The 21,928-nt window shown below is 41.1% G+C and overlaps 1 protein-coding gene across 1 annotated transcript in view; it reads right to left on the reverse strand.

The window, feature by feature from the left end:
- The window catches only part of prkcab (protein kinase C, alpha, b), a 102,937-nt gene that overhangs the window by 26,250 nt on the left and 54,759 nt on the right, over positions 1-21,928 (reverse strand). Inside the window, exons 4-5 of the mRNA XM_078269861.1 lie at positions 2,476-2,587; positions 582-710 (exon numbers count right to left, since the gene is read on the reverse strand). Of these exons, the coding sequence (XP_078125987.1) occupies positions 582-710; positions 2,476-2,587 (241 nt within the window). The remainder of the gene's footprint in view (positions 1-581; positions 711-2,475; positions 2,588-21,928) is intronic.

Below are 21,928 nucleotides of genomic sequence, written 5' to 3' on the forward strand. Positions count from 1 at the left end.
TTAGACATTTGTGTGGAATGTTGTCATAATTTTTGTTGTAAGTTTTGCAAGTTTTGTGAGCTCACAGTGACCTTGACCTTTGACCACCAACATCTAATCACTTCATCCTTGAGTCCAAGTGGACGTTTGTAGTAGTAGCAATTCCCTCCAGGCTTTTCTGAAATATGGCATTCACGAGGATGGGACGTACGGACGGACAGACATACACACATAATGCCTTCGGCCATGGCTATCACTGGTGCGGAGCCATAACAAAAACATTGGAAACAGAGTGAAGTGTCTGAAGAGCCTGCACTGACAGAGAAAAGTTTCTCAGCATCCTTTCAGTATTCCTGAGTGAGTGGATGAGTGACCACTTAGCACTAGCATCTGGCTAGAGGCAGAATAAAAAAAAAAATTCTGATTAGTTCATTAACTCAAGTCTACACCAGAGAGATTTCTTTCAGTGGTCTGAAAATCAACCACTCACAGTCACATCAGGGAACCTTTTGCTTACTGTATGTCTCTCATCATTTGAGACTGAGTAGCCTATAAAGTACTGTACAACACAAGACTACGCACTGATTAAGAATAAGACCAACCTGTGACGTGTAGCCTGTCCAAGCTGACCTCGATCTTGAGGAAGAGGCGACCCCGACGCTCCGTGTGGTCCGTCCCACACAGGCTTGGCACGTTGACCACACATTGGTTGTGCACGTTCATGTCGCAGGCTAGAAAGAGACAGAATGAGGTGTGTTGAGTTTATCTGTAAGGGGACTTTTTTTTAGGCACTCCACATAACAATGAAATGTACCTCTTTCCTTGTTCTATATGCATTTGAGGTTGAAAGGGAGGGCAGGTTAGTATAAGTGAGTGTAAGATTGCACATTACGCTGAATTTAACAAGTTTAATGCAATTTATGATGCACTTATGTGTGGAAAAGCCTCTGCCTCTGAAGAAAATGTGCAAAAAGAGTTAGTGTGATGTAGTGGGGAAAATAAACTAAAATCAACCTTTTTTCTACGGATATCTCGATGACAGCAGACAAAGAGTAAGCACAACATTTTGCAGGGAGCTCTGCCTTGAATTACAAAAAACAAAATCAATTTCAGCTTTATTCTTGTTTGCATCCTTGAGGAATACGAAAACAAAACAAATGTAGGTTTTGCAGCTGCTGCCAAAACATTACACATATTGCTTCAGATAACATATTATTAATTGTGAGTCAGTCATTCTAATGTCCTCACCTCTGTTTCTGTACTGCAGGCAAAGTCTACTCTGTTCAACTTAAGAGACATCTAACGTTTGTGAGTAGGAATAAAATATTTTTACTGTCACATTTAGCAGTTTGATGAAGCGCTGCTGTGGTTCTGGATCTTTTGGAAGCTTTCCACTGCAGTAAAGTCAATGTCTATCTAGTGTTGACTGCAATAAGTTCAACATTTTTTAGAGTACCGGGACTGAGCCTGTAACTCCTGGGCTCAGTGATTATTTTCTTTTTGGACCCACAAACATGCACGAAAGGCTGCAAAATATTTGCTTTGGAGATGATTGAGTGCAGAAATGTTTATTTTAAGTGAGTGAAAGCAGTAATCAAAAGCCACTGCTTTTGTTAAAGGTACTGTGTAGCACTTAAATATAAGTAATCACCACATTAACAGAAATGATATCATCACTATGAGTAGATGAGCTCACCATCTAGTGGACTAACTCCACTGTGTCACACTGGGTTGGATAGGCCTATTCTAGGAAACACACACACACACACACACACACACACACACACACACACACACACACACACACACCCTCCTCCCTCACCACTCGCGTAATGGCGATGGACTCCCTGCATCAATTTTCTTTGGTGTGCCCCCATTACCATCTGCGATGAGGCCACCAACAGAGACCCACAGATGGATGGACAGAGTAAGAGGAGGCGATAGGGAGGGAGGACGATGGATGGAGACGGCGTGGAGACAAGAGGGGACAGATGAGGTACAGTAAGGGATACAGAGGAGGAGGAACAAAATGTAAAGGGGAATGAAAAAAGCATGGTGTACTGTAAAGGAAAAGGATGGGGAGGATGTGTGGGAGTACAGAGAACAGAATTGGGAAAGCAAAGAGGGAAGAAAGAGAAGAAGTGGGGCCAAAACGGAGAATTAAAATCAGGAGAATACAGTACAGAATGGGGGTCATACATGTAAAGAAAGAAGGGAAGAGTTGATAGAGGAGTGTGGGTGGAAAGAATGGGAGCGCAAAGAGGAGGAGTAGGGCAGGACAGTGAATTCTGCCTGGCCTGCATATGTGGCTGGGAGCAGTACAGTAACAGTCTATTCCCATCTGTTCTCATTAGCGCTGACCAGCACAGCATATTCAACACAGGTGCACACACACACGCTCTCTCTCTCTCTCTCTCACACACACACACACACACACACACACACACACACACACACACACACACACACACACACACACACAGGGTGTGTACTTACTGTCACATTTCATCCCTTGGTGAATGAGCCCGTAAAGCAACGAACCACAGTGGTCACAGAAGGTGGGACTGCCGTATGTGTGAATCTTGAACTTGTGCTTGCTTCGGGGGTCCTGAGCAACAAAGAGAGAGATGGAAAAACCATAAAATCTCAGATATCGATATTCTTTTTTTTTTTTTAACATATCTTTGTTTTCAAAAACAACAACTGAGGCTGATCAGGATGTCTTTAGTTTTGTATAGAGTGCAGAATGGGACAAACTGAAATGTTGTCCTCATGATAGTGCTACATTTACTTTTTCCCCACTGGTAAACTCCACAATGTTTTGTTTTTTTTAAACACATTTTACATTGTGTTTCTTCTAAACAGGCACAACCTTTTACTTCTGGAGGCCACAAAGCCCTCAGATCATTCAGATGGCATAGTTTGAGGTTTAGAGGGTCAACTGTAGTGTTATAGGAAAAAAAGGGGAATGAAAATTCAACATTTTTGTTTAAGGGAAAACAGATGGACCTTTCTTAAAACATCTGTTGCTTAATGTCTCCCTCAGAAATGAATGATTGCAAAGAGCATCCAAACAGAGCTGACTTTCTTGCCTCATTACTACACTGAACAGCACTTCACTTTAATTTCTATGTACTGTGGTTGAGTTTTAGCTGTATGATACGTTGTATCTATGATATCATCAGTGGACGAGACTGATGCAAAGAGAAAGAAAAAAAGAAGGGAGGAAAGAAAGAAATATCCAGCTGGAAAGGAGATGTCACGCCATTATCAGTGCGTGGGAACGTGTAAGGTTTGCGTGTTTTCGTGCTTGATGTCAGTTCTCTACATCTTGTCATCCTGGAAGCCGTCCCAGCATCCTCCCCGTTTCAGTCTTCAAGTGTTATTAGGGCGCAAATACTCAACGTACAGTGATCGTATGGTGCCAGAAGCAGCGTAACTGAACAACTGTTTATCTTGGCCTGAACGTCTGGCAATGAGGCTGAGTAAAAATCGAGCTGAGCAATTGGGGATTGATGCTCTGATAGGTTTCCAAGAATAAGAAACAGGATAAGATTATAAAAAAAATGGTTTCTGCAGCACATACAGTATTCATGTCATTCAAGTTTTATTTGTCGGAAATCGATTCGTAAGTTCTCCAGTCACTATTGTGATAGCTGAGGTTAGCTAATTTCTACAATCGCCACAAAACAAACATGGCCCTAATTAAAGCCCTGCAAATGAGAGTGGATAAACCCCCACCAGCGTCGCCTCCATCACGCTGAAATGTGTCAGAATGGCTGCATGTGTAATTATACAGGCCACTGACTAGTGAGTAGGCACACATTGTTAAAAAGCGCCCCCTTTTTTTCAAGCAAAGAATGTGACGGCAGAAGAAGAAGGAGGAGCAAAAGACATAGAAGGAAAGTGTATGAAAGAGGAGGGAGTTGGTCTTATTGGCAGGGAAATTAGTCAGTGGCGTGAGTGAGGGTCCCAGAAAAGTCTAATTAGCATGTTCTCCTTTTAGTGGGCTTGCCTATTTTTGCTCATTTCCTGGGGCCTTTCCCGAAGGCTTTTATCGGGGGGAAAAAACAGATGGTGTAGTGGTCTTGCCCCTTGTCTCCTGGGTCTCCCAACTTCTGCAAACCAGTTTCGCCTCCTGACTGCATTCTTTTCAACTTTTCAATTGTGGGAACATTGAAGTTATCTTAAAAGAGACTTGCTGAGTGAACAACAGACACTAGGGACTCTCCCTGATCTCTATTTCTTTCTCTTTATCAGCCCTCTACCTCACTCCCTTCCCCTCTAAGTCTCTAGACAGCGAGCCCTGTTTCTCACTTTCGAGCCTCTCTCTCTCTCTCTCTCTCTCTCTCTCTCTCTCTCTCTCTCTCTCTCAGTTTTCTTTCTTTCTTTTACTCTGTGTCATTGTCTCTCTGTTTGTGCTCCCCTTATCCTGGGAGCCATGGGTGAAATTAAAATGGCAGGGTTTCCACTCACAGTCAAACCGAGCCTTCGACTCAGTGCAACCCATTGCAGGAAGAGGCCGGGTGTGAAGACATTATCTTCAGCGCTCTGGGCTTCTGCATGTGTTTGCGTTTTCTGCATGCATCATGCATTTATTCCACCCTTTAGGCCAAATCAGAGCCTTGTGTTGGTGCAAAAACCTTGAAAAGCGCACATGCATTTAACAACCTGAACTGAACTGAACAATTGCTCAGACGCACAAAAAACCCTTCTCTGTCTCTCCGTCTCACCTCTTCTGACCCAAAATAATCTCTCTTCTTGCTCTCAAAGCATGGAGAGATTATGACTATACTAAAACAACACAAAGTATAAACTCCAAAATAACAATACAGTTGAACCTAAATTTCTCTCTGCACAAGCTTCTCTTTCCTGCAGCATCATCTGCAATTTAAAAGTGTCTTTATGTTCGCAGGGCCCATATAGTTTGTCAGAAATTGTATTTGTTACTAGTCAAGCTCAGTATTAAACGTCTTGCTTACACCATAAGTCCACTTAAACACAGACATTTCAGGCTCTGCCAAAAGAAGACATAAAGAAAACATATGTGCTCCCCTACATCTCTACTCTATGCGTGAGACTCAATATAAAGGCAACAAATGGAGCCTGTTTGCTTCTTTTACTTCTAATTACGTATTAAACAGAATAAGAATATGCATAATATTTAAATGTGCAAACACTTGAAGAGGCAGCACTCTTGGCAGCTTTCATTGTGGCCCACGCTCCCACATTAAAATCAACCATTTGGTCAAGTGAATACACAGTTGTAGATGCTTTTGATTTCTTCCAGCTGAGAATAAATCTGAAGAGTTCTTTGACACCATGCAAATCATGTTGCATGGTGTCAATATGCAGCATGATGATCCTTTGACAGTGAAACAAATATTTATAACAGTCTTTTCAGACAGAGGTGGTGGCTTACAGGCCCTTTGGGCCCCTGGGCCTGGTAACATTGTTCAGTAATGCATCCATGGGTAAAATGCCTGGGAGCTGAGAGAAGACTGAAGGAAACTCATCGCTGCCAGTTCTTTTAGATGCACATGCAAACACACATGCACACACAAACACCACAGAGCTTTTCCCTTCGGTTTGTTTCTGTTGTTGAAGCTATGCCTGTTATGAGAAGCATATATACATGACACACAAATCACTAATAGACAGTCAATCATGTAAGATCCAAAACAAGTTAGTCATGGAGCTGAAGCACTGACAAATAGAATACATATGAAATATCTAAAAGTGGAGTGTGGCACATCTAAAAACTGACTTGCTAAGTCATCACTGTAGCTCGGATCTGTGAAACATCATCTCAGCCATTTAAATACTGGACATCATGCTTTGCTGGGGGAAGATGCCAGCGGACAAACCGTCGACATTAACAGACAGAGCTGCTGAGGCGAAACCAGGGAAGTTGGTTTCAGTGAGGCGAGATGATGCTGCTGCCGAATTCCTTGGAGCGTAACAAGGGCCACATCAAGCAGAAGAAAGGGGAAGAGGTGGATGATGAGAGCAGAGTGACAATATGCCAAACGCGGGTCTTGCTAATTATAGTCAGGCATTGACAGGCGCATCGCCATCAGAGGTAACAATATCTAATAACTAATTGGACATTATCGCCATAAAAAGTGAAGGGCAGAGTGGAGAGGCTGATGTCTGGGGTTAATTGGTTAACAGGCGACCCTACAGAGCTGCCTTCCCATCGGCTTCATACAAATTGGGTTGATGGCTACATAGACAAAGTGTAATTCACCCATATGATGCTTCATAAGTACACACATTGTGATCTTCATCCTTGTTTGATTTGACATGATTATGTTTAGAGACGTTGTTGTCAAGTATTCTGCCTACCGAAGTGTCCCTAAGCAGCACACTGCATTTCTCCAGGGCCACTTGAAAAGGAAAAAGAAAGGATAATTAGCTTAAAGTAAAATGCCACTTTACCATCAGTTACACACACACATCTCCCCTTTCTTGTAAAACAATGAAACTGTATGTTTATGTTATGTATGTGTTTCATATTTAAGAAGCTGGACCAAAACATATTTAAATATTTAGCACTTTTGCTTGAAGAATGAAAGAATTGTCGATTACCACCTGCACTTATAGGTAACACTAAGCAATTGTTTTTTTTTACCTTAGCAGACAAAGTCAAAGACAAAGTCATAATTTGTCTCTAATTCACATCAAAACATTCCAAATCTTCACCCTAAGGATTTAGAATAAAAAAACATACAGACTGAACAGCTGAATTGATTTAGTGATTCTATGCAATGAAGCTCTGTCTGTGGAACTATTTATGCATTACTGTAACAAACACACACTGGATATTAGCCACAATGTGTGTGTGTGTGTGTGTGTGTGTGTGTGTGTGTGTGTGTGTGTGTGTGTGTGTGAGAGAGAGAGATCTGGGGCTTGGGGGAAGTGAACAACTGTACAGTTGATATGATGATAATTAAATTCAGTGGTAGATTGAAAGTCAGCGGAGAGTAAGCAAAGAGTGGAGGGGAGGGAAACAAGTAGAGAGGAAATCCCTATGTGGCTTGATGATATTAAGTGTGTGCACCTTGTTTATGAAAGGCAATTGATGATGATGATGAAAAATACAGCATACTGCAGATGCATTTTTTATATTTGCTTTATTCACAACAACATAGGGCACTTAAAAGTAATGCCTGAGAACAATGCTCAGCCAAGTAGGATATTTATAAATTTTACTTTGTACTTACTTCTAAGAATCTGAAAACAAGAAATGTGACATTTTTATTTTATTTGAGGGGTCACAAAGATTGGGGCATATGCCACCATTATTCATATCTTATTTATCAATGTTAAAGATGGACCAGGTCAGCACTTTATTTGAAGGGCCACAAACTGATGAAGTAATGAAAAGTAATGTATAGTTAATCATGATTACAACACTACAATTCCGTTTCTTTAGCCTGTTACTTTAACTACTGATTTACCTCTAAAGAAGACATGAACATCCTTTATAAATCAGAAATCATGATGATTGAAATACTTTAAGGTAGGATTGTGAAGATCCAGGACTTAGTTAAAGAATTTGAACATCAACAACTTCTCAGTCCCTCCCCCCTTTCTGCTAGAGGCCAAATGGTCTCCTAGGCCCCTCCCCCCACAAGGTAAAATGAATGTGTGTGCATGAGCAGTGATTGACACGCAGTTAGACACCCCCCCTAGCCCTGATTGGTGCATCTGAACAGGGAGCGGTGGATTTTTGCAAATCACATCTACATGCTGCAGGTAGTGCCAGAGGAGCCAGGTTTTTTTTTTTTTAAATTAACTGCTTTATGTAGTTCTACTGGAACATAGGGTCAGTTTCAGCAAATATGACAGAAAGTTAGTTTTATAAGTCTTACCTACTGCATCTTTAATTGATGCATTAATTAACGTATTGTTCCTGCATTAAGTCATGAATGAGATACTATTGATCATGATACATTACTGATAGTTTATGAAGTACTACATGAATGAATGCATGCATGAAGTCATGTGTGTGTGAGAGAGATCAGGGGCTTGGGGGAAACAAAGTGAACAACTGTACAGTTGCTATGGTGATAATTAAATTCAGTGATAGATTAAAAGTCAGCGGAGAGTAAGCAAAGAGTGGAGGGGAGGAGGTGTGTGCAGGTGGGTGGCATCAAAGCTGTCAACCAGCCACAGTGTGCCTCGCTGAATAAACTCTGTCAATTACACAGAGGGAGGACAGACAGCTTCACCTGCCAAACCTGCTGGCTTCTGTGGTTGTGGATGTGATGCTTTGCTGATAGAAAGAAAACATCTCTGGTTATTTATTCCATATCTTTAGAAACTTAAGTAAATGCAAATGAATGAACTGATTGGTTTTGCTTTTAGGAAAGTAGCAAGTTCACTTCACTTCACGCACACTGGCTTAAAACTGTGTGACTAACCAATGGAAGTATTACAGGAACTGAATACCTGACTCACTTGCATGATATTAATCATTGAGCGCTTAAGCAGAAAATGTTTTCTAGCTCCAGGTTTGCTTCCACATTGTGCAGCCCAGTGCATTAGTGGGATGACATCACACACTCTAAAACTGATTTTTAAAAGGTTTTACAAATATAAAAACCTTCATGGATTCAAAATTCATGATACAAAGAGTAATACTTGATTGCAGTTGGAGGTGTGTCCAAAGTCTCTTTTATAAAGGTGGTCTATGGTGAAAATGCTTTTTTGCTTTAATACCGTGAGATGCCACTAGGATAAATGTGTATCCATGGCACTGTGTGCTTTAAAATAGCTGTGAACTTGTTTTTGGGTGTTGTTCATGTTTTTGTCTTAAACTTTTCACTTCATCAAAGTTAATTGGAACATTTGGTCGCCTAAAAATGTCTTGTTTAGCGTTATGCTAACCAAGCAAGCTAGCTACTGCTACGGTTAGCTGGTACCTCAAGAGAAAGTCTGAATGGTCAAAGTACCCGTAAGTCTGCGTTTACCTGCCGGTAAATCTCCATTGGATGACTCTCTTCAGAAGGGTTGAAAATCTGCAACTTTCCCCCTTTAGCGTTTAGCTTAGCACAGCTCCATTGCAACCATAAACAACACTGGCTTGGCCGCGCCATCCTCCCCAGCTCCACCTTCTCGTCAAAAATTGTGACATCTGGTTACAAAAAACCAAGATGGCGACGTCTGTATCGCCAGACTCAAGGCTTTAAAGCATAAGTCCACAAACCAATGGGTGACGTCACAGATGCTACATCCATGGTTGTAATGCTAAGCATAATATATAACAGCTCAAGTCTTCTAATGTCAAATGGACAAATCATTGCCAAACCATAACCCGTCTACTTGTCTACAATCTCTCTCTCTCTCTCTCTTTCTCGCACGCACGCACACACACGCTCACACTCTCTCTCTCAAACACACATACTCACACACAGACCCTGACAGCCATCCAAGTCCCAGAGTGGAGAGATTCGCTTCACGTAATCAATCGTGTCACTTGTAGGAACTAATCTGTCTTCTGACACTGATAAAAACAATAATGAAGCTGTGACTCAGTAGAAAAGAAAAGAAGACAGAGGACTGAGGGCGGATGAACTGACATGAGATACATCAACAGCAAAAAACAGAAACAGGTTAAATGAATGTAAGGTCAAGACTTGGAAAGAAAAAGATAACAGAAAAAGATTGTAAAAAGTGGAACAATTAAAAAAAGCACATTGACCTGCTCATTGTTATCTCTTTTATCTCTCAGCTAACATTTTTACAGTGTGAGTGTTGTCTTTAGGTTTGTCTCTGTCTTCGCAATTGTTGCTGTAAAATGAGATCCATTCACCCGACTATCCATTACTGATTTAATTAGTGGGGTGACATCTCTCTCTCTCTCTCTCTCTCTCTCTCTCTCTCTCTCTCTCTCTCTCTCTCTCTCTCTCCATCTGCATCAGCCTGTCAGTGTTTACTGTAATGGGCCATCGTGTTCAGACTTTTCCACTGTAACCTCATTAAGGAGCCTACAAGACAGATTTATAGCCTGTAAATCAGGCAGCAAATACAAACGGGCAACTGATGTTAAAGGAGGAATTAAACAAGTATTAGCTGTATTATAAAACACATTCAGACTGTAAAAAAGAGAAGAAAAAGAATTTCCTGTTTTTAAGCTCCCAGATGTTACATGTCGTGATGCTGTATGTGTGTTTGTGTGTGTGTGTGTGTGTGTGTGTGTGTGTGTGTGTGTGTGTGTGTGTGTTCTCTTGGCAGTTAATGCATGACTTGTATATGTGCCATTTGTTGTGTGCCTCCTCTGATTGTACGCCTTTCTAGTCTTGTTAGTGAATTAAACATCAAAAGGCATTAGGATATCAAACATGCCACTCACATACATGCAAATTGCAAATATGCACACACATGCAGAGACACATGCAGACACACAGGATATGTATGAGCTCATTAGTGAGAAATGGTACAGAGAGCAATGTCAGCAATCTCCAAGCGAGCTCACTGGATTAAGGGATACAAAGATTTCTGATGATGAGATGTGGAATCGATTATGGTGATGATAGTGTGTGTACCAGCTGTGTGTTAGCTGAGATATGGCTTGAAATACACAGTATTATGCAACAGCTACAATCAAGCTATCCTATCTTGTCATAGAGGGAGGACGCACACCATTGGTGGAAGAGATGCTCAGATCCTTTACTACTAAATGTTTCTACTAAAACATGTTTACATGCTTTACTGTTCAAAAAACATAATTTTTTTCTTCTGAACTGTCGGTCTGAATATACCTGTATTCACCCCCCTCCCGAAAACTCTAGTCTGCTCTGATTGGCTTGCGAGAAAAAAATGGAGCCAAACCTGAATGGCTTGTTCAATCCCATGTTTTCCGACTGGGTTGTCTTATTTCACAGTTTGTGGGTTGGTAGGCACTCCAGATACCCCAAAAAACATTTATGAAAAGGTGCATTTTTCATGATATGTCCCCTTTACTGTAAGTGTAATAAAAAGTATAAAAATACTCCATTACAAGTAAACGTCCTGCATTTAAAAGTATTATCTGCAAAATGTACTTAAATTATCAATAGTAAAAGAACTGAAAACAGAAAAATGTCCCCTGTCAGTGTATATTATTATATGACAAAGATTATTCAAAATAGTAAGTAAGTAAGTAAGTACATTTTATTTATACAGCGCTTTTCACAGACACGGTCACAAAGTGCTTTACAATGTGCATAGACAATAAAAACATGGTAAAAATAGTCAATAGAATAAAATACAAATACAACAGAAACAATTATCAAATAAATGAAAGACATAGGCTACCAAAAAGCTAGCCTGAACAGGTGAGTCTTCACTTGTCCCTTAAAACAGGGGCCTGACCATGTAGAGCCCTATAGGTTATGATGAGAATTTTGAATTGGATCCTGTAGGTTACAGGAAGCCAGTGAAGGGAGTAGAGTAAAGGGGTGGTATGGGTGCGCCTGTTTGATCTAGTAAGAAGCTAGCATCAGCGTTTTGAATGGATTGCAGGCGGTGAAGGACAGATTTATTGAGTGAAGAGAAAAGTGAATTGCAATAGTCAATACGGGAGGAAATGAAGGCATGGATGAGCATCTCCAGTTCTAACTGAGAGACCACAGCTCTTAATTTGCTAATATTGCGTAAGTGAAAAAAACTGGATTTGGTCAATGATTTAATGTGAGTTTCAAAAAATAAGGATTTGTCAAATGTCACCCCAAGGTTCCTTAGACTGGGCTGGACCGCAGATGACAAAGGCCCAATGTTCTGCTTGATCAGAGGAATAGCACTGTCTGGCGCTATGATTAAAACCTCAGTCTTATCTGGGTTCAGCTGCAAAAAGCTTTCAGCCAGCAAGTTGTTTATGGCGTCTATGCAATCTAGGAGCCTAGTAAGTTTGGATGTCTCATTTTATCTAAAAGTAAAATGGAGCTGTATGTCATCTGCATAAAAATGATAAGAAATGTTAAAATTGCAAATAATCTGACCTAGAGGCAACATATATAAAATGAATAATATAGGGCCCAACACTGAACCCTGTGGAACACCACAAGACAGGGGCAATGATGCAGAATGGCAATCCCCAATAGAGACATCAAAAGTTCTATCTGAGAGATAGGATGCAAACCAGTCCAAGGCCACACCTGATATGCCCACCCATTCATGTAATCTCTTAATCATGATATGGTGGTCGACTGTATCGAAGGCAGAACTGAGGTCTAAAAGTACTAACAGTGAGCATAGACCTACGTCTGAGGCCATCTGAAGGTCATTATGGACTCTCACCAGGGCTGTCTCTTCCTATAGCCTGACTGAAATTTGTCATATATCTCCAAATTCTCTAAAACAGCTGTAAGTTGATTAGCCACAGCCTTTTCGATAATTTTGGACAACAATGGCAGCTTTGAAATGGGGCGATAGTTTTTTACACTGTTGGGTCCAAATTAGGCTTCTTTAATATAGGTTGGATAGTGGCATGTTTAAAATAGGACGGGACACAGCCTGTGGCCAATGAGGAGTTGACAATAGCCACTATACTAGGGCCAATGGCAGGAAGTGCTTTTGAAAATAATGAGGGTGGTATTATATCCAGTTGACAAAAGGACATTTTCATTTTCTTGGTCAAGTTTAGCAACTCCTGGAGGCTGATTGGTTGAAAAGATTCAATGGTAATAGGCCTAGGTGAAGAAAGGCAGTCTACATGAAGGTGTGGCCCAGGCTGAATATTTGATCTAATAGACTCTACCTTATCAATAAAAAATGACAGCAGCCTATTACTGTCATCTTGTGAGCATATTGTTGTCACAGTGGCAGGAGGAGAGACAATATTATTTATAGTATCAAATAAAACCTTGGGGTTTCTCTTGGAAGAAGAGATTAAATTAGAAAAATAGGCCGACCTGGAATTCTTAACTAAATTATTAAAATCCTGCATAAGCTCCTTAAGATACAGACGGTGTACTTCAAGCCCAGTGGATTTCCACAAGTGTTCAGTCCTATGGCACCTCCTCCTTAGACAACGCACATCGTCCGTCATCCAAGGCGAGGCGTTACAGATGGGCTTAGATTTTAACTTTAAAGGAGCCACTTCGTCCAACACAGAAGAGCAGAGGTCATTAAAAGATTGCATTAAGAGTTCAACATCCTTACCCATAGTTTTAAAATCACAGCCAAACTGGGAGATAAATTGCAACAGCAGTTGTTTGAGTAATAATGCGCCGACATGTCAAACGTTTCCGGTGTTATGTGCCTTCTGGTTTTTCCACCTACTGGTTTCCGAGCCTGTCCAGATGCCGTGTAAACCTATCAACCTACCCACGTCAACAGATTCGCTACATATTCATAAACATTTTACTGGCCTTTGCATGTCGCAACTCAAATAAAAACTACACTGAACTGAACTGAATATCTGAGCCCTACATTACTATAACATTGTATGGCGGGAAAAATATGTTTTAAAAGTAATTAGGATGATCCTTGTCGCGCTGGATTCAAACCTTTCTCAGCAAAAATAAAAATATATGAGTCCTCTTCGCTGTCCACTACACTATCACGTTAACCACGTCAGGCTCCAGGACATGACTTTCTTTTTCCTTTTTTCTCAGTAGGCCATGACTCACTGTTTATCTGAGTACTCCGAAACAACAGGTTACCTTAATTTAGGCTTAAAAACATAACTATATCATGCACTCCAATCTTCTGCTACACCTCTGCGCTATCTGTGTACAAGGATTTGTCATAAATTATAGCAGGCAGCACACGGATTCTGAAAAAATGGGTCTAAAACAACTGGTTACCCTGGGCTGGAAACGTGATCTCGAGGCTCTCAAACAGCTAGGCTACAATAACAAGTTCCTTGGATTTATAAAAAGAAGCAATATTTCTATTGACATGGCTCAATGCCTACATCTACGTTTCCAATAGCCTACAACGTTATGTTTACGACGGAAGATAACTAAGTATTTGAAACCCCTACAATACAAAGTTCTGTTTAAGAAATTAGAAAATAGTTTGAGCCCAACCTTTGAATTGTTTTCGTTGTAGCCTATAGGCTATATTATGTCACCTATACACCCAGATATCAGAAGATCAGTTTTGAAATTGGTGTAAGGTGAAAGGTGAACGTTGTTTTCAACACTCGTCTTAAGAGTGCACCGTTGCAAGTTGTTTCAAACCAGTTCAGAACAAGCTCCGTGTGTTACGTGATTGCTAGATAAATGAGGTTGGAATACAGTGTGTGGTAATATTGGCGAACACGGTAAGGTTTAATGTCATAAAATGAAAAGCAGGTGTTTCCTTTATTGGTTAAATATTTTTCTCCACTTGTCTTCCGTCGTAAACATAACATTGTAGGCTATTGGAAACATAGATGTAGGCATTGAGCCATGTCAATAGAAATATTGCTTCTTTTTATAAACTGAATCTTCAGAGGTAGAAGAGGATGTGCACTCGATAATGTTGAGCGTAGGCAAGCCACGACGATCCCAGCCAAGGTGTAGGGGAGGTGGATCCCTGTTCAGCCATCCACCGGGCGCATCCGGAAACACTGCCCGCAGGTAGGACGATCTGGCGAGGCTCCGTGACCAGGCAACGCCTGGTTGGTAGAGAGATGTAAGGTTATGATCCAAGAGCAGACAGTCCATCCAGTTGCCAGCATGGGAATATTTCCATATGCGCCGATGTTTAACCTGGAGGGCCGCTCTAGTCCCTCGCCTCCTCCGTTTACCACGCTTCTTGGGTGGGTGCGCAGGCTTCCTTCTCCAGTCACGGTGGAGCGTGAGGTCGTGGCCCGGTAAGCACAGGCGGACACAGGGTGGTAGTGGGGGTGGATCACCGATTCCCATACAACTGGACATTTCAGCTCTAATAAGCAACAGCATTTGTCGATCATAAACCAGCGCTGCTGATACATTTGTGGACAAGAATAGTGGCATTAAAAGGCATATTACAATAAGTATCTGAGACCGAGAGACAGAGAGGGCCGAGAGGGCAGCGGCAAAGCCAAACACAGGCGCCATTGCAGGAGTCAATCTCAAGCTCGTGTCAGAGCAAGTTCCAACAAAATAATGTTAAAGGACACTAACGAAATAGATAGCATTTTAATGTTGTAGCTGGTTGAGGTGGAGCTAGTTTTGAATATTTTATATACAGTTACATTAGTCCAACCCCCCTAAAATGGGTCACAGGATAAATCTGAGGGAGGATGATTAGAGGAGCGGCAAGAAGTTCTGCTGTACAAATTTGTGTTCATTTTTTGTAAATGAGCAGTTTCGATTTCGAACATAGGCAGTCTTGCGAAAATTGATGCCGAATTGACAATTTGCTTCAAAGTTTTCAGAGTTGAGAACCTCCATGAAGTGAGGCGACAGCCAGCAAGCGCCTGCCCCGGCCTCTAGCTCGTCGCTCAGCCAGTCTTGCTCAGACACCTTGCTGTAAGCTGGAGGTCTCTCAGACCGCTCTCGTAAATAAGAGGCTTTTATTTCGCCGTTGACGGTTCATTTGTTTAAATATCACAACACATGTCCATCATAAGATTAACGTGAACCTGTGGTTAACTGTCTTTTCGGAGTTAAACTCCACAAGCGTGTCCTGCTGCTCGCCGGCCGTCACACACACACACACACACACACACACACACACACACACACACACACACACACACACACACACACACACACACACACGTCCACAGCGCAGCAGGCAGAGGCGGGGTCTGTTCCGAGTATAATAAAGCCCCGTCTGTGTTGAGCAAACCATTACGTGAATTACTACGAGAATGGACGGAATGCGGAACTCGGAAAAGTGGACTGATGCGGAGGTGCAGGCACTGCTGGCCATGTTGGCCTCCATGCTGCTTTGTTGTTGTATGTGGCGCTAAGGTCTAGTGACGATGCTATAAAGACCGTTGCCGTGCTTGCGTCACTCCCTTACCCCTCCTACCAGTCCCTATGGCTACTTGGCCAGTGGGAATGCAAACGGAAAAAAAGATTTTGGGGGAGAGTAATAGTCCTCATAAATCCAAAGAATTTAAAATTTCAACACAAAGAAAGCGGAAGGAAACAGAAAATACATCCATCAAGCAGAATTTCCTGCAGCACTGGAGCAATCCCGGAAGTGGAATGCGAAGGATATAGACTAGATGACTACTAACTATAGCAGTACATATGTAGGGGTACAATATTTCCCTCTGAATTGTAGTGGAGTTAAAGTATAAAGTAGCTGAAAACATAAAATCTCAAGTAAAGTATGAGTCCCTCAACATTTTACTTGAGTGCAATACTTTGTATTTAGTTACTAAGGTATTAAGTTACTTTCCACCACAGACATACACACATAGAGTAGACACAGGTGTCTGGCCGTTAATCCTTTCCTGTCATTCTCTAATTAATAGCAGAGGAGAGATCCTGTGTTTAGATGCATTCACTGAACACCACACAGCCTTTCATCACAACCCAACTTTCATCATCAAACACAGCATTTAATTAGACTGACTAGGATATGAGACCTGCTTTTATATGCATATTTGTGTGTAAATGTGTGTGGGCCTCTGGCTTACACGTGCTGCAGCTAAGCCTTTGTTGCTGTATTCACACAGAGGCCAAGCAGGGCTTTCAACCTGTGAAAGTGTCATCACTTTCTGGGTGCTCCGCCATCTGGCTGGAGGTCTCTGTAGCTGCAGTTGTCAGGCTTCATTAGGAGACACGAATGGCGATAGCTCTATCTCTACTCTGTGATAACTGAGCTAAATGGGTGCGAGAGAGGCTGAGCTGTTCAGAGGATAGTTAACTTTGTCGAGAGGTAGCTGAGAATCCCACTTAGAGTAGGAAATAGGCTTTCCACTGTGCTTATACCAGGCCAACACAAACGGCTACATACTGTACTGCATGCAACACATTCTACTATACTGCTTTTACCCATACAGAAGGGCATATAAAGTGTGTCCTCTTGCATCAGACCTGGGAGCTGAACATTAAGCTTCAGACAAACTGAGTAGGTGGCAGTTTTGACCAGTAATTTGTAAATCACAAAGTGTAATTGTATTTATTTGTTAATTATATATGGAGAATGTTAAAGCTGCATTATTAAGCATGTTTATGACTCTGAGCTTCTCTTTGTGGTTGTTTATGAATGAATAGTTGAACATTGAGTGCATTAAATTATACTGAACTGTGAATTTACTTTTGTATATTTGCTGTATATTTGCTGTACATTTACAGATAGCATTACATATTTTAAATCATGTCTGTCCTATGAAAACAATGTATTTTCCTCAGCTAAGAAAAATACTTTTCAGCTTTGTGGTAATGAGGGGTTTTAGTGGTTTATCTAGCTTAACAGGTGGGGGGATGTTCTTAACCCATTAAAGGAAAACTTAGTGCTTTAGTTTATCTAAAAAACACCAGTGGGTCATGCCCTCCACATAAGTGTTTTTGGATCTGATGCCACAATCATCAGGAAGACATCGCATTCCATCGTATTTAAAAACACAACCGTTTTCTGATCTTACACTTGTATCGTTAGGTTTTAATTAGCTGTAGGGACAAAACCAATTTGTTTAGTTTAAAGAAAAGACAATGGTTTGGGTAAAAATTACCACTTTGTTTTTTTTGCTTAGTCGTCATGGTTAAAATAATAACCACATGGTTAAAGGTGCAGTAGGTAAGCCTTATAAAACTAACTTTCTGTCATATTTGCTGAAACTGACCCTATGTTCCAGTAGAACTACATGAAGTAGGTCATTTAAAAAAAATAATCCGGCTCCTCTGGCACCACCTACAGCCTGTAGTGCGATTTGCAAAAATCCACAGCTCCCTGTTCAGATGCACCAATCATGGCTGGGGTGTGTCTAACTGCGTGTCAATCACTGCTCATGCACACACATTCATTTTCCCTTGTGGGGGGAGGGGCTTAGGAGACAGTTTGGGGCTTTAGCAGAAAGGGGGGGAGGGACTGAGAAGTTGTTGATGTTCACATTTTTTGGCTAAGTCCTGGATCTTCGCAATCCTACCTATGGCACCTTTAAGGTCAGGGAACGTCCGTGGTCATGATTAAAATAAAACAATTTTTGGCCCTAGGTAGGAAACAGCTGAAATGTGTTAAAGTCCAACGTTTTGTTGACCCATCCATCTACCCCGACCTCCTCCCTTTGCAGACTTTGTGGCTCCACAATAACATCAGCTAACTTCCTCCTTTGTTCACGACTGAAGTGGTTGTACTGGGGAATAGAATATTGCTCTCAGTAAAACTGTCCTGGATGAATAGGAGTAAAACGATTTAAAATTACGTATCTCTTCTGAACCAATTACAGAAGAGATACGTATGTAACAAAGGTGTCTGTAGGTCTCAGCAATCCTGCAAAGGATCAGTGTCACTCCTGCTTTCTCTGTTATCAGGGACTACAAACATGTTAAATTAGCAACTAATTAACTAAATATAAAAACACCACATTGTGCAGAAAAGGGGAAAAAAAACAAGACGAAGTTCAATGAGCCTGTAGAGCTAAAAAGTAATGAGTTAAGAAGCTGACATACAGGGAGTAATTACTGGCTAAGAATATCCATAAAGCGTTCGTTCTCCCTTTTCCTGTTTGCTGCCGACACTTCCATCTAAGTTCAACAGTGAATAATTACATGTTGTTTTACTGTACTTACTAGAGATGCACCGATTGACCGACCGGTGACCGGAGTTGGCCATGACCGGTGACCTGCCGGTCAGTCTGACATATGCCGATTTTATGCTGGTCAAATGCACTCGGGCGCCGCATGATTTACATCGCGCAACAGCAACACCACACGCGCACATGCAGGGTTTCCGCTGTATGCATGTAGCAGCGGCGCACTGCCGCTCCATCAGCTGTTTATGAAATGTCATACAGTCGTAATTATACACGGCTCGAATAGTCAACCGCTCTCTCTCTCCCCTCTGAGGCTGAAAAACTGGAACATGAAAATCGCACTCACGTGGGTCCCGTGAAATATGACAGCGACAGTTAATCGAAAATGGCGTTGGGCACACTGACCTGAGACGCTGTAAAAAACAACAACTGTTAAACTGTAAAATGAGCGGTGACGTTAAATCATCTGTTTCAGGTAACGGCACTCTAGGGTACCGTCTATTTGCTGGATTGTTCCGAGTTAACCGCTGGTAGCTAACGTTAGCAGATAAGCCCGTTGACAGCAACGGCATTGTTCATATTTATGCACAATGACACATAAAGCAAACTTGCTAAAAAAGGAACTAGGCCTACACGCTGTTTTCAGGTAACGTTACTGTTGACGTTCAAACAGGCCTGTGTGTGTGTTTTGAGAAATATCTATAGCCTACTGCATTAAGGCTATATATTTTTTTTTTTTTTGTTATTTATATATAATTTTATTGCCATTACCTGTTTTCCCTGTTTTCATACATACAGAAGTTTAGTTTGCTAAATATATCACATTTGTTTAGTTGATATTGGATGTGAAAAGAAGAAAATGGTTCTAACATAACATTGCATTTTATATGTGTGTTAATTTCCCACACCAGGAGTCATTTATATAGTTGTATTTTATAGCGATCGATTATCTATTTAAAAAATGTTCTATGTCCTATGCAAAATGTAACATTTTCTATTAAAGAAAAAAAAATGTATATTTGTGTGTGCTGTAAAGTGGTTAGAAAAAATGAAATCGGAATCGGCTAAAATCGGTATCGGCTGGCCTAACTCAAAGAAAATCGGAAATTGGAATCGGCCTAGAAAGTTGTAATCGGTGCATCTCTAGTACTTACACAATCTGATTTTCACATGAGGCAGTTTTACGAAGCAAACTATTACCACTGCCATAAAAGTTTAAGAAAAAAGGGAAAACAACAAAACTTTTCAGGTCATCTATCACCTGCCTTCCCCACAGTGCTTTGCAGCTGTTCCCATTTTATCCCCAGTTCCCTGGTGTGTTTACTAAAGCTTTGACTTGCAAGAGAATCGGACAACTGGCTGTTAACATACCTGCACGTAAATCACTGCGACATTGCCACGGAAACCAAGGAGGACAGGCCCCAGGTGGCCAGCTCTCTCTCACACACACACATGAAAACTATACTCAGCAAAAAAAGAAACGTCCGGACTCTTTCAACTGCTTTTATATTTTCAGCAAACTTAACATAACACATGCAACGATTTGCATGAACATTAAAAGATTTAACAATTAAGACATAAACTGAACAATTTTCACAGACACTTGATTAACAGAAATGGAATAATGTGTCCCTGAACAAAGGGGGGGTCCAAATCAAAAGTAGCCCTCAGTATCTGGTGTGGCCACCAGCTGCATTAAGTACTGCAGTGCATCTCCTCCTCATGTACTGCACCAGACTGGCCAGTTCTTGCGTTTTCTTTTCTTTTTTGCCATCCTGTACCTGTCCTGCAGGTGTGATATCAGGATGTACCGATCCTATGCAGGTGATGTTACACGTGGTCTGCCACTGCGAGGACGATCAGCTGTGCTTCCTGTCTCCTTGTAGTGCTGTCTTAGGCGTCTCACAGTAGGGACATAGCAATGTATTGCCTTGGCCACATCTGCTGTCCTCATTCCTCCTTGCACCATGCCTAAGGCACGTTCACGCAGATTAGCAGGGACCCTGGGCGTCTTTCTTTTGGTATTTTTCAGAGTCAGTAGAAAGGTCTCTTTACTTTCCTAATTTTCTTTTAACTGTGACCTTAATTGCCTACCGCCCTTAAGCTGTTATTGTCTTTTCGACCGTTCAGCAGGTGCATGTTCATTAATTGTTTATGGTTCATTGAACAAGCATGGAAAACATTGTTTAAACCCTTTACAATGAAGATCTCTAAAGTTATTTTGATTTTTACAAAAGCATCTTTAAAATACAGTGTCCTGAAAAAGGGATGTTTAGTTTTTTTGCTGAGTTTATATATAACCAATGCACGATATAAACACTGAAGACAAACCGTAACACAACACACAGTACTGTTTTCCATATTCTGTAGGCATCAGGAAACTAAAACAATAATAATATTATTTCTGTCACTCAAAGTCAAATGACCTGTTGATTTTGAGCAGAACTCAGAGCAACATACTGTACACTCTGCTCGACCAAACTAAACATACACTTGAAAAGCACTAAACCCCTTCTGCACTGAAAGCATCATTAAGCTCCTGATACTTTACACATCCTTCAAATTACGATCAGCACCCACAGGATTCGATAATCATCATCTCTTTGATGAATCCTCCATCTTCTGTGTTGATGAGCACAGCTTTACACGAGTGCTTATAGGAAGTGTGACATCAACAATAAAACAAACCCAGGAAATTGCAGGATCCACATCCAGCCAATGGAGTAAATACAGTAAGACAGATAGATAACTTAAGCCAATGGCAGCATGGGACGTAACTACACACATGGTAATCCTCAGCAGCCATCTGTCACAATAATGTGTTTGTGTGTATGGGATGTTGTTTGATTCATTTTGTGTGATCATTATCATCTTAAGTACAGCAGTAAGGATATAGGCTACTCACTTTAATTAAAAACAAAACATACGTCATATATTATTACTGTTAAATACCAACAATATGTTCCAGTGATGTGTTTGTACAGAAGAGTAGTAAATAAGAAATTAAAGATTTAATTATTTAAGTAGTTCTTCAGTGGGATTTTGAATGAGCCTTTTTGTTTTTTACTTCTGTTTCACTTTGACTCTCTGTAATGTGGGAAGAGCACAACACTGAGTGTGTGAGCTGCCGATGACCTCAGTGGGTTTTGACAGAACAGGAATGAAAAGAAACATGTAGTGGGAATCAGTGACAATGCTCCAAGTAACAGCTCCACCCTATGTTCCCAGGGTCCTATGTTCTTGATATAACTAACATTGTAGGAGATTGGTAAGTTTAAATTGCAAAAGAATAAAGTGTTCAGCCACTGTGGAGATATCTAAAGTCAAGAATACTGT

Source organism: Sander vitreus, chromosome 15 (genome assembly GCF_031162955.1).
Source record: "Sander vitreus isolate 19-12246 chromosome 15, sanVit1, whole genome shotgun sequence".
In the NCBI taxonomy this organism is placed as follows: domain Eukaryota; kingdom Metazoa; phylum Chordata; class Actinopteri; order Perciformes; family Percidae; genus Sander; species Sander vitreus.